This window comes from Aquarana catesbeiana, linkage group LG02 (genome assembly GCF_042186555.1).
Source record: "Aquarana catesbeiana isolate 2022-GZ linkage group LG02, ASM4218655v1, whole genome shotgun sequence".
NCBI lineage: Eukaryota > Metazoa > Chordata > Amphibia > Anura > Ranidae > Aquarana > Aquarana catesbeiana.
The window spans coordinates 468,440,621-468,455,531 of record NC_133325.1 but is presented as its reverse complement, the minus strand read 5'-3'; the positions used below and the strand labels follow the sequence as shown (position 1 = coordinate 468,455,531).

General features: G+C 41.6%; 1 protein-coding gene across 1 annotated transcript in view; it reads right to left on the bottom strand.

The window, feature by feature from the left end:
* Positions 1–14,911, bottom strand: part of TRIM33 (tripartite motif containing 33) — a 253,604-nt gene that overhangs the window by 73,630 nt on the left and 165,063 nt on the right. Inside the window, exons 11-12 of the mRNA XM_073613483.1 lie at positions 14,043–14,246; positions 1,301–1,433 (exon numbers count right to left, since the gene is read on the bottom strand). Of these exons, the coding sequence (XP_073469584.1) occupies positions 1,301–1,433; positions 14,043–14,246 (337 nt within the window). The remainder of the gene's footprint in view (positions 1–1,300; positions 1,434–14,042; positions 14,247–14,911) is intronic.

Below are 14,911 nucleotides of genomic sequence, written 5' to 3'. Positions count from 1 at the left end.
CACCCACTAGTGATGCAGCAATGACATACTACACTGGCAGCTGACGTCTTCTCTCTTTGCTACTTTTGGGTGGCCTGGTTTTTGGCCTCTTGACCGGGCAATGTGGGATGACGTTAGCCCGCGCACGTGCATGGGAGTCAGTCATTCTAGCACATGACTTTGTGTGGAAAGCACGCTGAGCTTCATGCAAAACATGCAATGGAAGCCTGTAAGCAGGCAGGTAAGAGTGTTTTATTACAAAAGAGACATAGCATGTCTCTTCTGCAGTAAAGAGCTGCTTGCTTGCAGATTTTTACAAGTTAAGCTTAGTTTAACAATTCTGTGTCTGCATCATCCAAAAGCTTGGACATTCCAATCACACCATGAAAGAACTTGATTATATTAGGTGCCTAAAGTGTGAAATGTTTGGTCTGCCCGATTCATGTAACGGGATAGCTGTGACTGTACCTGACTGCTGAGAAGAAATGCAATTACACATAGGGAATGATCATGATCAGGTGCCTGCCTATCAGTACGTTCAGTAACCAGGGATTGCTATCACCCCATTTTATATTTATGGCCAAGTAGAACCAAAATCCTTAAAAAGAATGATAAGTAAAAGGAAAATATTCTCCAAACGTATAATGCTTTGGAGAAGCAGTATTTTTCTCATTACAAATACGGGCTGTACTTTCTGCTTGGTAATATAGCACAAAGATCCTGCCTTCCATGTCTAGCCTATCTCACATGTATTGATAAAGGTATTGCAGTATTCACAGTAGTCATTCAGCAAAAATGGTCGAATACACAGAAGGCAAATTTACAAATGTGTAGACATTACTATAGCAAAGCCAATATTCAGTAAATTAAAAAATTCTTCCAATGAAAGATCAGATGTCTTCAATTAATGAAGAAAGCAGGTAAATTGAACACGGTCAACTACTACTTTGGAAAAAAAAAAAAAAAACAACAACACGATATTTGCAAAATCTACCATCAGGCATGCCATGTCATGTATTTCTTTCTTTTAAAGAGCCACACCTCTAAGATCATGTGACCAAGTAAGGTGAGAAATTTAGAGATTGAGTTGTAGAGGACAAAACTAGCAAGGTGTCTGTGCTTTGTAAATAGCAACAAAAAAGTAATTTCTGCAATTCTACTTTGTCACTATACAAGTTTCATATTCCAGGATTGGAAGAGGACTAAGGTTTATGGATGCTGCTGCAAAGGAACAGTACAATTACTGCCAGTGAAAGAAAAACGGGCAGTGCAAATGTTTGCATTGGCAGTAAAAGAAAAGAAAAATCGATAATAAATTTACCTGTTGAACCAGGCGACATTGCAGATGGTCCAGGTGAAGGGTTCATGGTGCTTGTTGGCTGTGGAAGTGAATGTCCAATTGAAATGTACCTGCTTAATATATTGTCTAAATTATTTGATCCAGCATCTTCCAGCTACAAGAGAAGGAACAACCAACATTAAAAGAGGAACTGCAGTCTGCTCACATAATTTGTAATAAAAACATTTTTGCCATTCTGAAGCTTCCCTCCAACCACTTTGCATATTTTATATATACTGTGATTCTGTACTTGCCAAATATGCTGCAGAAATGGCTTTCCACCAAGTCTGGCTACATCAATTTAAACTGTGGTCAGCTGAAGCTGCTGCCTGTTCACTTCCTGGATTTACACAGACCTTCAGCTTTGTAGCTCTCATTGGCCCTCTTATGACTCACCCCCCTCCCTTCCTGGCAAACTCTCACGAGAGAGATGCATGATGTCATAAGCCTAGGCTTTTTACTAGACAAGGAGGAAGTTGGCTGTATAAGGTATTTACTGGCAGAAAAAAGATGTTTTACTATCCAAAGTTAAAACAAGGGCAGAAGATTTAATAGATGGAAAGTTGAAAAAAATGACTGAAGGTCCGCTTTAAGGATAATCATACCCCTAGGGCATGGATTAAACCCAAAACTCACTTGCACCAAACACATTCTAAAAACCCCTGAAAAACTAGGCAATATAGAATTATTCTTGCCAAGAAGTAGGAAGGACAACTGCAGGGGAAAGGAAAGCATACTTGACAATGGCCGTGAATGTCTGGGAGTGGTGATGTCAGCCATAGGCTTCTATGGCCCATCTGTTGGTGCTCCCTCCTCACCCCTGCAGTGCCACTGGCTAACAGAGGGGAGCCGGATCATATGACCAACCCAGGCAAACAGATGTTTCTTACACAGGTTATTCAGAACGGGTGTTAGGAGGGGGACCGAACATTAACCACTTCAGCCCCGGACCATTTGGCTGGCCAAAGACCAGAGCGTTTTTTGCGATTCGGCACTGCGTCGCTTTAACTAATAATTGCGCGGTCGTGTGACGTGGCTCCCAAACAAAATTGACGCCCTTTTTCCCCCACAAATAGAGCTTACTTTTGGTGGTATTTGATTACCTCTGCGATTTTTATTTTTTGCGCTATAAACAAAATAAGAGTGACAATTTTGGGGAAAAAAAAAAACGCAATGTTTTGTACTTTTTGCTATAAATATCCCCAAAAAATATATAAAAGAACATTTTTTTTCCTCAGTTTAGGCCGATACGTATTCTAAATATTTTTGGTAATAAAAAAAAAAAAAAAAAAAAAAAAAAAAAAAAACACAAAATCGCAATAAGCGTTTATTGATTGGTTTGCGCAAAAGTTAGTAATGACACACTGACAGGGGAAGTGATGTCATCTCTCCTCGTGCCTGGTCTTTTCCGTTCCAGACCGAGGAGAGACGACATCACAGAGCGAGTTGCACCAACAATACACTGACACCAGTTCACGTAGGCACACAATTCACCCCCTGATCACCCCCTAAGTTAACCCCTTTACCACCTGCCTGTCACTGTGTCACCCAGCGTCAGGGAACCCGCCATATTTTACCCAATAATGGTTTAAACCCCCCCCCGTGGGTGATCAAAGTTAGGTTTTAGCGTCAGATAGGGTCTGTGTCGCCCAAGGCACCATCAGATCAGCGTCGGACCCCCCAACCCCCCCCCCCCCCTCAAAATAAAGGTTTAACCCCTTGATCACCCTGTCACCTGTGATCACTGTAGAAGTGTCACGGGTGACGCAGTATAGCTAGATTTTCTTTTATAGCATCAGGGCACCCGCTGTATTTTACCCAATAAAGGTTTAACCCCCTGATCACCCGGCGGGTGATCAAAGTTAGGTTTTAGTGTCAGATAGGGTCTGCGTCGCCCCATGCAGCGTCAGATCAGTGCCAGTAGCGCTAACACCCTTGCACGCACCATACACCTCCCTTTAGTAGTATAGTGTCTGGACCAAAGCAATTTATATGCTGGTCAATTCATCTCCACTAATCCCCAGCTGACCCTTGCCAGAGATTGGGGACCTATTACGGTCTCTGAATTTAAGACCTTCTTGGGCCTATCTCTCCTCATGGGCATAACTAAAAAGAGTGAGTTGTGGTCATATTGGTCCACTGACCCAATTCACCATTCGCCCATGTTCTCTGCCTCCATGACCAGGACACGATATGAGCAGATCTTGCGGTTCATGCATTTCAACAACAATGAACTCTGTCGTCCTCAGGGTGACCCTGAATTTGATTGGCTCTACAAAATTCGGCCCCTCGTAAACCACTTCAACCAATGTTTTGCAGCCTTGTTTACTTCCCATCAAGTTGTCTGCGTTGATGAGTCCCTGATTAAGTTTTCTGGCCGCTTTTCATTCAAACAGTATCTTCCCAGCAAGCGTGCCAGATATGGGGTCAAGATGTATAAGCTCTGTGACAGGGCTACAGGCTATACATATAGTTTTATGGTTTACGAGGGAAGAGATAGTTACGTAGAGCCGGAGAACTGCCCTGACTACATAGGGAGAGCTGGTAAGACTGTGTGGGACTGGTGTCAACCCTTATTCGGAAAGGGGTACCACTTGTATGTGCACAATTATTACACAAGCGTGCCACTTTTTAGTCACTTGTTTGATCATCAAATTGGCGCATGTGGCACCGTGTAATCTAATCACTGGGGCTTACCCCAGCGGCTTGTAGATTCTCATCTTAGGCTGGGGGAGAGAGCCTGCTTGAGATGTAATAATTTGCTCGCTGTGAAGTGGAGGGATAATCAGAAGGTTTTCATTCTGTCCTCCCTTCACACAGACACGATGGTCCAAATTCTTACGGCGACTGGTGTTGTGGCGAAACCCCTCTGTGTCCACGGATATAACCTTAATATGGGAGGGGTGGACCTCAACGACCAATTGTTGGTGCCATACCCAACTGCCCGTAAGGCCAGACGCTGGTACAAAAAAGTGTCTGTTTATTTCAACTGGCTTTGCTGAATGCTTTTGTGCTATACAAAGCTTCAGGACGAACTGTATCCTTCCTTAAATTCCAGGAAGAGATCATCAAAGCCCTTCTGTTTCCAGACGGTGCTTTGGCCCAACTTCCCAATCCAAATGCAGTAAGCCGGCTGAATGAGAGGCATTTTCCGCATGTCCTCTCTGGTACCCCTAAACCAAAGAACAGCCCAAAGATAATGTTGTGTCTGTAGAAAACGCGGATATAGGCGCGACACCCGCTTTTATGGTCTTTCCTGTCTTGACCAACCTGGTCTTTGCATTGGTGACTGTTTCAAATGCCATCACACACTAGTTGAGTATTAGCGTAGGGTACAGCACCACAGTCATAGGCACAGGTACACAGGGTCTCGAAAGACGTGATGGCCATCACATTTTGAGAGACCCTAATCTGCAACGTTCAGTTTAGTTTTTTGTTTTTTTTTTGTTTTTTTTTTACAGTTTTTATAAAAGTGAAAAAAAAAAAAAAAACACACACACACACAAAAACAAAGCCAAAAATAGTGGTTGTATTTTTCTTCTCTCTATTGTTCTCTCTCTCTCATGTTCGCGCACTATTGTTCTATATTGTACTCTGTTTTATTTTTACTGTTTTATTGTATTTGCTTTGCCGGTATGGTATGTTATACTGTAATGTTTGTTTTATTGTTAACCATCATTTGCTTAGCAGGTACGCCATTCAGCTGCAGCACGGGTTTATTTATCTCGACAGCAACAGCGTTTACTCCTACGATACATAAAGTTGAGACTCCAGCACTGTCAGAGGTGATTTCACCACCACAGTTAACAAAAAAGAGCATATATGCGAAGCATGGGGGCAGGGGTGGAGGAGCGATTTGCCCCTAAAATTAGGGGCGGATTGCCCCCATGCTTCGGCATATAATTTTTTTTAGGCACAGATTGCAATGTTTTATTTTTACTATGTTTTATTGTATTTGCTTTGCATGTATGGCAAGTCTTACTGTTATACTAAAATATTACTTTGTTTTATTGTTAACCATAATTTGCTTAGCAGGTACACCACTCAACTGCAGCACGGGTTTATTTATCTTGACAGCAACAGCATTTGCTCCCACGATACGTAAAGCCGTGACTCCAGTGTTGTCAGAGGCGATTTCACCACCACAGTTAAAAAAAAAAAAAAAAAAAAAAAAAAAAAAAAAAAATGGTGCATGTATGCCCATCATTAGAAATGGGTGGATAAAGGGCAGTCTTCTAATGGTGGGCATACCCACCGATCAATCTCTTTTTTTGGTTCAGCCCACAGGCTGCATGAAAAAGAGAACATTACCATGTATGCCCAACAAGGACCAGCAATGTACTGGTATGTTGCTGGACTTTGAGTGGTTATACCAGAGTGATGCCTGCAGGTTCATCTTGGTATTCTTTTCAGCCAGCGGTCAGCTTTCATGTAAAAGCTATCCGAGCAGCTAATTAGCCTCTAGACTGCTTTTATATGTCGTCGTCCCCCCCCCACCACCGTCTTCCATGGTTTTCTCGCGCTCTCCTGTCCCAACAGGGAACCCGAGAATGCAGCAGGTGGTTCCGCCAGCTGACCACAGACCAGAACGGCTCCAATCATCTCTATAGACTAAGAAACCAGAAGCTACAAGCATTTCATGACTTCAGTTTTGCCGGATATAAACAGCGCCATTGGGAAATTGGCAAAGCATTTTATCCCATCGATCTTTGTGTGGTCAGATGCTTTGAGGGCAGAGGGGAGACCCCAATTTAAAAAAAAAAAAAAAAAAGTACCTGTTGCTATCATAGGGGATATTTACATCCCCAGAGAGAATAAAAAATGATAAAAAAAAATAAAATGAAAGGAATAGTTTAAAAATATAATAAAAAAGCAAAGAACGCAAGCATTGGTCTGGTGTCATATGTAAACAGCAATTGCATCATTCATGTGAGGTATCACCGCGAAGGTCAGATCGAGGGCAGTAATTTTAGCAGTAGACCTCCTCTGTAAATCTAAAATGGTATCCTGTAAAGGCTTTTAAAAATGTATGTAGTTTGTCACCGCTGCACGTTTGTGCGCAATTTTAAAGCATGTCATGTCTGGTATCCGTACGTATGTACTCGGCATAAGATCATCTTTTTTATTGCATTAAAAAAAAAAAAGTGTGAGTGTGTTTTTTCCAAAATAAAAATGCGTTTGAAAAATTGCTGCGCAAATACTGTGTGAAAAAAAATTGCAACACCCACCAGGGTCTTTTCTTTAAAAAAAGCATATAACGTCTGGGGGTTCAGAGTAATTTTCTTGCAAAAAAAAATATTTTTTCATGTAAACAAAAAGCGTCAGAAACGGCTTTGTCTTCAAGTGGTTAGAAGAGTGGGTGATGTGTGACATGAGCTTCTAAATGTTGTGCATAAAATGCCAGAACAGTTCAGGACACCCACCCCCCAAATTACCTTTTTGGAAAGTAGACACCCCAAGCTATTTGCTGATAGGCATGTGGAGTCCATGGAATTTTTTTAATTGCTGCTTCTCCTGTGTACATGTGTAGGACTTTTTGGGAGCCTAACCGCGTACAGGATCCCAAAAACCAATCACCACCTTCAGGATTTCTAAAGGCATAAAATTGTGATTTTACTCATCATTACCTATCACAGTTACGGAGGCCCTGAAATGTCCAGATAGCACAACCTCCCCTCCCCCAAATGACCCCATTTTGGAAAGTAGACACCCCAAGGTATTTGTAGATCTCATTTATTTTTGAAAATAAAGTATTTTTTTTTTCTTTTATCAATTTTCAAAACTTTGTGACAAAAAGCGAGATCTGCAAAATACTCAACATACCTCTCAGCAAATATCTTGGTGCGTCTACTTTCCAAAATGTCATTTTGGGGGTTTTGTGCTATCTTGTCATTTCATAGCCACCGAAACTGTGATAGGTAGTGAGGAAGTGAAATCACCATTTTACGCCCTTAGAAAGGCTGAAGGCGGCAATTGGTTTTCGGGGTCCTGTACATGGCTAGGCTCCCAAAAAGTCTCACACATGTGGTATCCCCGTACTCAGGAGAAGCAGCAGAATGTATTTTGGGGTGTCATTCCACATATGCCCATGGCATGTTTGAGCAATATATCATTTAGTGACAACTAAATGCAAAAAAAAAAAAAAATTATTTTCCCGCAACTTGTGGCAAAATATAAAATATTCCATGGACTCAACATGCCTATCAGCAAATAGCTTGGGGTGTCTACTTTCCAAAAAGGGGTCATTTGGGGGTGGGGGTTGTGCTATCTTGGCATTTTATGGCCTTTGAAGCTGTGATAGGTAGTGAGGAGTGAAATCAAAAATTATACCCTTAGAAAGCCTTAAGGCGGTGCTTAGTTTTCGGGGTCCTGTACGTGGCTAGGCTCCCAAAAAGTCTCACACATGTGGTATCCCCATACTCAGGAGAAGAAGCAGAATGCATTTTGGGGTGTAATTCCACATAACCATGGCATGTGTGAGCAATATATATTTTAGTGACAACTTTGTGTATTTTTTTTTTTGTCATTTTTCAATCACTTGTGACCAAAAAAAAAATATTCAATTAAATTCAAATTTGAATGTAATCCCAGAGGTATTAAACAGATTACAATACAGTACGTATGATTTTCCCAAAAGAAAACCACATTCAGTGTTAGTTTTTCCACACTGCTTTTTCAAACTTAGCCAAAACACGAATATTTTCGACCATTAGAAAATCAAACGTTCAGAAAACAACAATTTTCAAGAAACCGCTACAGTTTAAATTAAACCAAGAAAGAAATTTTACACACCAGCACTTGACAGTTCCAACGGACCCTCACATGACATATTCTAAAGGATATTACATAAAAATGGTACAGTGTATGTCTAATCTAAAAAGCGTAAAGAAAACAGGAAAATCTGGATATCTGCTCCAGTATTTAGCCTACTGCCTATATGTACAAAAATATCCTGCTAATATAGGATTAGGGATGAGCCGAACACTCCCTGGTTCAGTTTGCAGCAGAACATGCGAACAGGCAAAAAATTTGTTCGAACACGCGAACATCGTTAAAGTCTATGGGACACGAACATGAATAATCAAAAGTGCTAATTTTAAAGGCTTATATGCAAGCTATTGTCATAAAAAGTGTTTGGGAACCTGGGTCCTGCCCAAGGGGACATGTATCAATGCAAAAAAAAAAGTCTTAAAAACGTCCGTTTTTTCGGGAGCAGTGATTTCAATAATGCTTTAAGTGAAACAATAAAAGTGAAATATTCCTTTAAATTTCGTACCTGGGGGGGGTGTCTATAGTATGCCTGTAAAGTGGCGCATGTTTCCCATGTTTACAACAGTTCCTACACAAAATGACATTTCTAAAGGAAAAAAAGTCATTTTAAAGTACTCGCGGCTATAATGAATTGTCGGTCCTGGCAATATACATAAAAGTCATTGAAAAAAATGTCACGCCATTCCCCCACAGTCCATTACCAGGCCCTTTGGGTCTGGTATGAATATTAAGTGGAACCCCGAATCAAAATTAAAAAAAAAAAAAAAAAAACACATTGCGTGGGGGTCCCCCCAAATTCCATACCAGGCCCTTCAGGTCTGGTATGGATTTTAAGAAGAACCTTGCGCCAAAATTTAAAAATAAAATAACGTGGGGGTCCCCCCAAAAATCCATACCAGAACCTTATCCGAGCACGCAACCTGGCAGGCCGCAGGAAAAGGGGGACGAGAGAGCGCCCCCCCAAACCGTACCAGGCCACATGCCCTCAACCCTTGCCTGGTGGTTGTGGAGGTCTGCGGGCGGGGGGCTTATCGGAAACTGGAGGCCCCCTTTAACAAGGGGACCCCCAGATCCCGGCCTCCCCCCATGTGAAATGGTAACGGGGTACAAATGTACCCCTGCCATTTCACAAAAAAAGTGTCAAAATGGTAAAAATGACAACACATGGCTTGGGACAAGCAAGTCCCTTTATTAAAAAAATAAAAATGTCCCACGAAGTCCATTCATCATCCTCTCTCTCCGACGGAACGAAAAAAGGAAAAGGCCGTGACCGACCCGCCGCATGACGCGTATTTGCAGGTGACAGTTCTTTTATAACTGAGGGCGAGGCCACATGGTGATGTCCCCGGGTGACCCCGCCCCCCTCTGATGCACGGGGACATCCCTATGGCTTCCCCGTAGCGTCAGAGGGGGCGGGCCACCTGGTGACATAAGTGGTTGACCCCGCCCCCTCTGACGCTACAGGGAAGCCATAGGGATGTCCCTGTGCATCAGAGGGGGAGGGGTCACGCGGAGAAAAATATCTTTAGCCTTTACAGCCATTTACTCCCAAGACCTAAAGTTACCCTTAGGCAAACAAGGTAAAGCTAAGCAGGGGAGCCAAAATTAAGCTTGTAATAGGTAAGGCTACAGAATAATTCTCACCTAAATTATAACTTACCGTCTAATACAGGGGCAGCTCATAAAATTAGATTATCAAAAAGTTAACGCAATGCATAATAGCACATCATGCTATAACAGGCGGTCCCCCCTAGTTAAACATCCGACGTACGACTCCTATTTACAAATGGAGGGAGACAACAGGAAGCAAGAGGAAACCTCTCCCCAGGAAGGGAAATTCACTCCTGTAATGCCCCGTACACACGGTCGGATTTTCCGATGGAAAATGTCCGATCGGAGCATGTTGTCGGAAATTCCGACCGTGTGTGGGCTCCATCGGACATTTTCCATCGGATTTTCCGACACACAAAGTTGGAGAGCAGGAGATAAAATTTTCCGACAACAAAATCCGTTGTCGGAAATTCTGATCGTGTGTACACAAATCCGACGGACAAAGTGCAACGCATGCTCAGAATAAAGAGATGAAAGCTATTGGCCACTGCCCCGTTTATAGTCCCGACGTACGTGTTTTACGTCACCACGTTCAGAACGATCGGATTTTCTGACAACTTTGTGTGACCGTGTGTATGCAAGACAAGTTTGAGCCAACATCCGTCGGAAAAAATCCATGGATTTTGTTGTCGGAATGTCCGAACAAAGTCCGACCGTGTGTACGCCCTATAAGAGTTATTATGGGAAAAAGGTACCTCCATTGATGCTTTATCACCAAGGCCTGTTTCCAAAAGAACACAAATTTTTCAAAATCCAATTGTCATTGGGACAGACAGTGAGGTGAAATCTTCTGAACAGGGGCACAGACAGCAAAACAAATGTTACAGAGGTGTTAACCCTTCCCTAAGCTATCCAAAAAGCTTAAAAATGTTTTTTTTTTTGGCTGGAGCTACACTTAAAAAAAAGGTACCTGTTCCGACTTACAGATTCAACTTAAGAACAAACTTACAGACCCCATCTTGTTTGTAACCCGGGGACTGCCTGTATCCCACAGGGGACCATTTTTTGTTTTTTTTTGTGGTTTACTCTTTAATAGTTGTTGATAATTACAGAAACAGTGGGTAAAATAAGTATTAAACACGTCCCCATGAGACCAAAACAAATAAGTTCAGAAATTAACCTATGTGTAATAAAAAAGAATGATGCAGAGAAAAAGTATTGAACATGCTAACTGAAATGTATTGAATACTTCGTACAAAATCCTTTGTTGGTAATGATAGCTTCAGTATGCCTCCTGTATGGAGAAACCGGTCACACGCATTGCTCAGGTGCGATTTTGGCCCATTCTTCCAGTCTTTAAATCTTGAAGGTTTCGTGGGCCTCTACTGTGAACTTTGATCTTTAGTTCTTTTCACAAATTTTCTATTGGATTCAAGTCAGGTGATTGGCTGGGCCATTCTAGCAGCTTTATTATCTCTCTAAAACCAATTGAGAGTTTCCTTGGCTTTGTATTTGGGATCATTGTCTTGCTGAAATGTTCACCCTCGTTTCATCTTCATCATCCTGGTAGATGGCAGCAGATATTTATCAAGAATGACTTCGTACATTTTTCCAATCATCCTCCCCTCAATGATATGAAGTTTGCAAGTAGAGCATGCAGCACAACATCATGATGTTCCCACCTCCAAACTTCACCGTTCGTATGGTGTTTTTGGGGTGATGGCAGAGCCTTTTGATCTCCAAACATGGTGTGTATTATGGCATCCAAACAGTTCAATTTTAGTTTCATCTGACCAGACTATATTCTCCCAGTATTTCACAGGCTTATCAAAATGCTGTGCAGCAAACTTTAAACAAGCTTCAACATGCTTTTTCTTCAGCAAATGAGTCTTGCGTGGTGAGCGTGCATACAGGCCATGGCGGTTGAGTGCATTACTTGTTTTCTTTTAAACAATGGTACCTGCTAATTCCAGGTCTTCCTGATGCTCTCCATAAGTGGTCCTTGGCTCTTGGACAACTCTTCTGATAACCCTTTTCACTCCTGTCAGAAATCTTGGGAGGAGCACCCGGTTGTGGCCAGTTTATGGGGAAATTATGTTCTTTCCACTTCCGGATTATGCTTTTATGTCCAGTGCTCACTGGAACATTCAGAAGAAAGCTGCCTATGAATGGCTGGACACCACTCAGCCTGACACAGTTTTGTTCTGGCTGTGAGACAGGAAGTCTGTCTCACAGCCAGAACCCAGTACTGTGTACTTGTGTAGCTGAAGTCACATACAGTACATATACAGTGCTTAGAGAGACCGTATCACTTAGTGAAGAAAATAGTTTGGATCAGTGTGGTCCAGACTATTTAAAGTTACAGAAAACAAGCTTTAATTTTCAAATATCTACCTTTGAAATAAGTTAACCACTTGCCACCAGCCGTCGTATGACGGCCAGACATTGCGGCTCTTTAAAAACAGGGAATTCGCGCAATCGTGTGCGCGCATCCCTGTCCATTCGGTGGCAGCGTGTCACGGAGACACCGCTCGCCACCGAGAGAGGTGAACAGCCATCGGGCATGTCCGTTTACCACGTGATAGGCCATGATGAAGTCACGGCTGATCACAGATGGTACCGCCCCATTTTGCACGGCGCATGCACGTCGGTAGCCATGTGTTTCCGGGAACACCGCTCATCGCCGACGCTGGTAAACAGCCATTGGCCGGCGGCTGTTTACCACGTGATCGGCTGTGATCCTTTCACAGCCGAGCACTAAATGTAATCAGAGCGGTAACGAGATGGTACCAGCTTCTCCTCCTCACACACCGATCGTGCGTGAGAAGGAGATTGCGATAACATCTTGTTATCGCTTACAGTGTACACCAATCATACTTATTGCCCCCCCCCCAGTAAAGAGGACCTGTCACCACCCATCAAAGTACCTATTACCACCCATCAAAGTACCTGTCACAGTACATCGGAGTACCCAAAGTACCTGTCACAGTCAATCTGAGTAGCTGTCACAGTCCATATGAGTACCCGAGTACCTGTCACAGTCCATATGAGTGCCGGTCATAGTTCATATGAGTACTGAGTACCTGTCACGGCCCTTCAGAGTAGCCGAATACCAGTCACCAGCCCAGAGTACCCGAGTACCCATCTGTAGCCCATCAGAGTACCCGAGTACTTTTGCAGCCCATGCTAATACCTTGGAATGTCTACTTCTAAAAAGGGGTCATTTGGGGGGTATTTGTACTTTTCTGAATTGTTAGGGTCTCAAGAAATAAGATACACCTGATGTACTGAAGGCATGCTCAGATGTGATCAATTTTCAGTGATTGGCACCATATTTTGTAGACTCTAACTTTCACAAAGATCAAATATACGCTAATTTGGGCTATTTTTACCAAAGGTATGTAGCAGTATAAAATTTTGGCCAAAATTTATGAAGAAAAAATACTAATTAGCAAAATTTTATGACAAAGAAAAGGCATTTTTTTCACAGAATTTACGGTCTTTTTTTTATTTATAGCACAAAAAATAAAAAACACTAGTGATTAAATACCACCAAAAGAAAGCTCTATGTGTGAAAAAAAGGACGCAAATTTCATATGTGTGCACTGTATTGAGGTGGTTAAAGAATAGAACAATTTCTACTGAAACACCAGTGTTTTCCAAAGTAAAACATGAAGATAATTCAATAGTAGTATTTAAAATCCTAGAAATTGGAAATAGAACACCCTTATTGGCAAATTACATAAAATTTCACAATTGATAAACAGCCACACAAATAAAAATAATAAATACTGGAACATCAATAACCGTTTTTTAAATACTTAACCTGCAAAAAATGTAATGTACATAGCCACCAATACCAAATATACCAATCCAACAGCATGGCGATAAATCAAGTTAATGAAACCCTGTAGACACTTGTCGCTTAATTGCCCACTAACCTTTTCTTTAAGACTCTTCAGCCAAAATAGCATACCCTACAGCAACCCCTCCAACTAAAAATCAACCAAGAATCTACAGTCAAAACCCACTTTTAGCAAACATGCAAGAGAACACTTAACGTGAGCGTTGTTTTAAGTGTACATGTGTGAGACAGACACACTGCATTTACTCTAGTAGACAGTGTACCAATTTCCCAGAAACTAAAATATTCACTGAAAATGGTGATAAAATGACAAAAAGTAGAAATACGCGCAAATCAAGGAACCAAAAAAAAATAAAATGCAGCAAATGGTCAATTTGATTGCCACTAGAGTGTGTGTATGTGTGGGCGGGATTGCCTGATTTCTAGCTGTAATTTGTAGAACTTCTATCTGGTTCATAAATGGCAAAGAATATAAAGTGAAATGGACTTAGAGACAACTGATGATATGTAGATGATATTTTAAACAAGTGTACTGACCTGTATGGGTGGTATATCTGGTAAAGAGGGAAGATTCTCTGGATTTGTAACAGATGGAATTAATTCTATTGATGTAACAGATGGGCTGGTTGGGCCTCTATTTGCACTTGCCATGGATGCTGTAGTAGGGCTAGTTGGATTGATTGTATTATTATGGATCGAGACAACTGGAAATGGACCTGCATGCCCAGGGTTTGAATGTTGCTGGAGGAAGAGACCAAAAAAATAAAAACAGTTATGGGAAAGGCTAGTGCATGTATCGGTATTACTAAGTACACAAATCATAGCAATTAATGCATTATACTTTTATTACTTTAAAGCATCCAATGAGATCAGAATATAATTTCTCTCAGGTTAACTTTTCATAGTCTTCCTTTTCTAAGCAAATGTATTGCTATAAATAGTCTTAGTTATAAATTGGATAATATTTGGAATAAATCAGTCGTCAAGTGTTAGCCGTTACAAAGGTTAACTACAACAGTGCCTCAACGAGTAGTAAAATGTAGGCAATGTTTGGGATAGATCAAAAAAATTTTTGTGATATTGAAATGACTGCAAGTGAATGGTGGATAAACCTTTAAAATATTGTGCTTATTTTGTGCCAAACAATTTCAGGTAAAACAGTTTGTCCTGTCTAGCCGCACTGTATGATTTTCACATTTTCAACCATTTTAACCAACACAGCAAGCGAACAATCTGTTGAGCTTACCTTATAACAGAACACAGTAAAGGAACTGTGTATTCATACATCATGGGTTATAGGCACGTACCTTGAGGGGATTGGACACTGGAAAGCTTTGGAGGACATGACCCCCCCCCCCCCCCCAACAAACCTAACATATTCCACCAATCCTCAGTTTTAAAGCAAG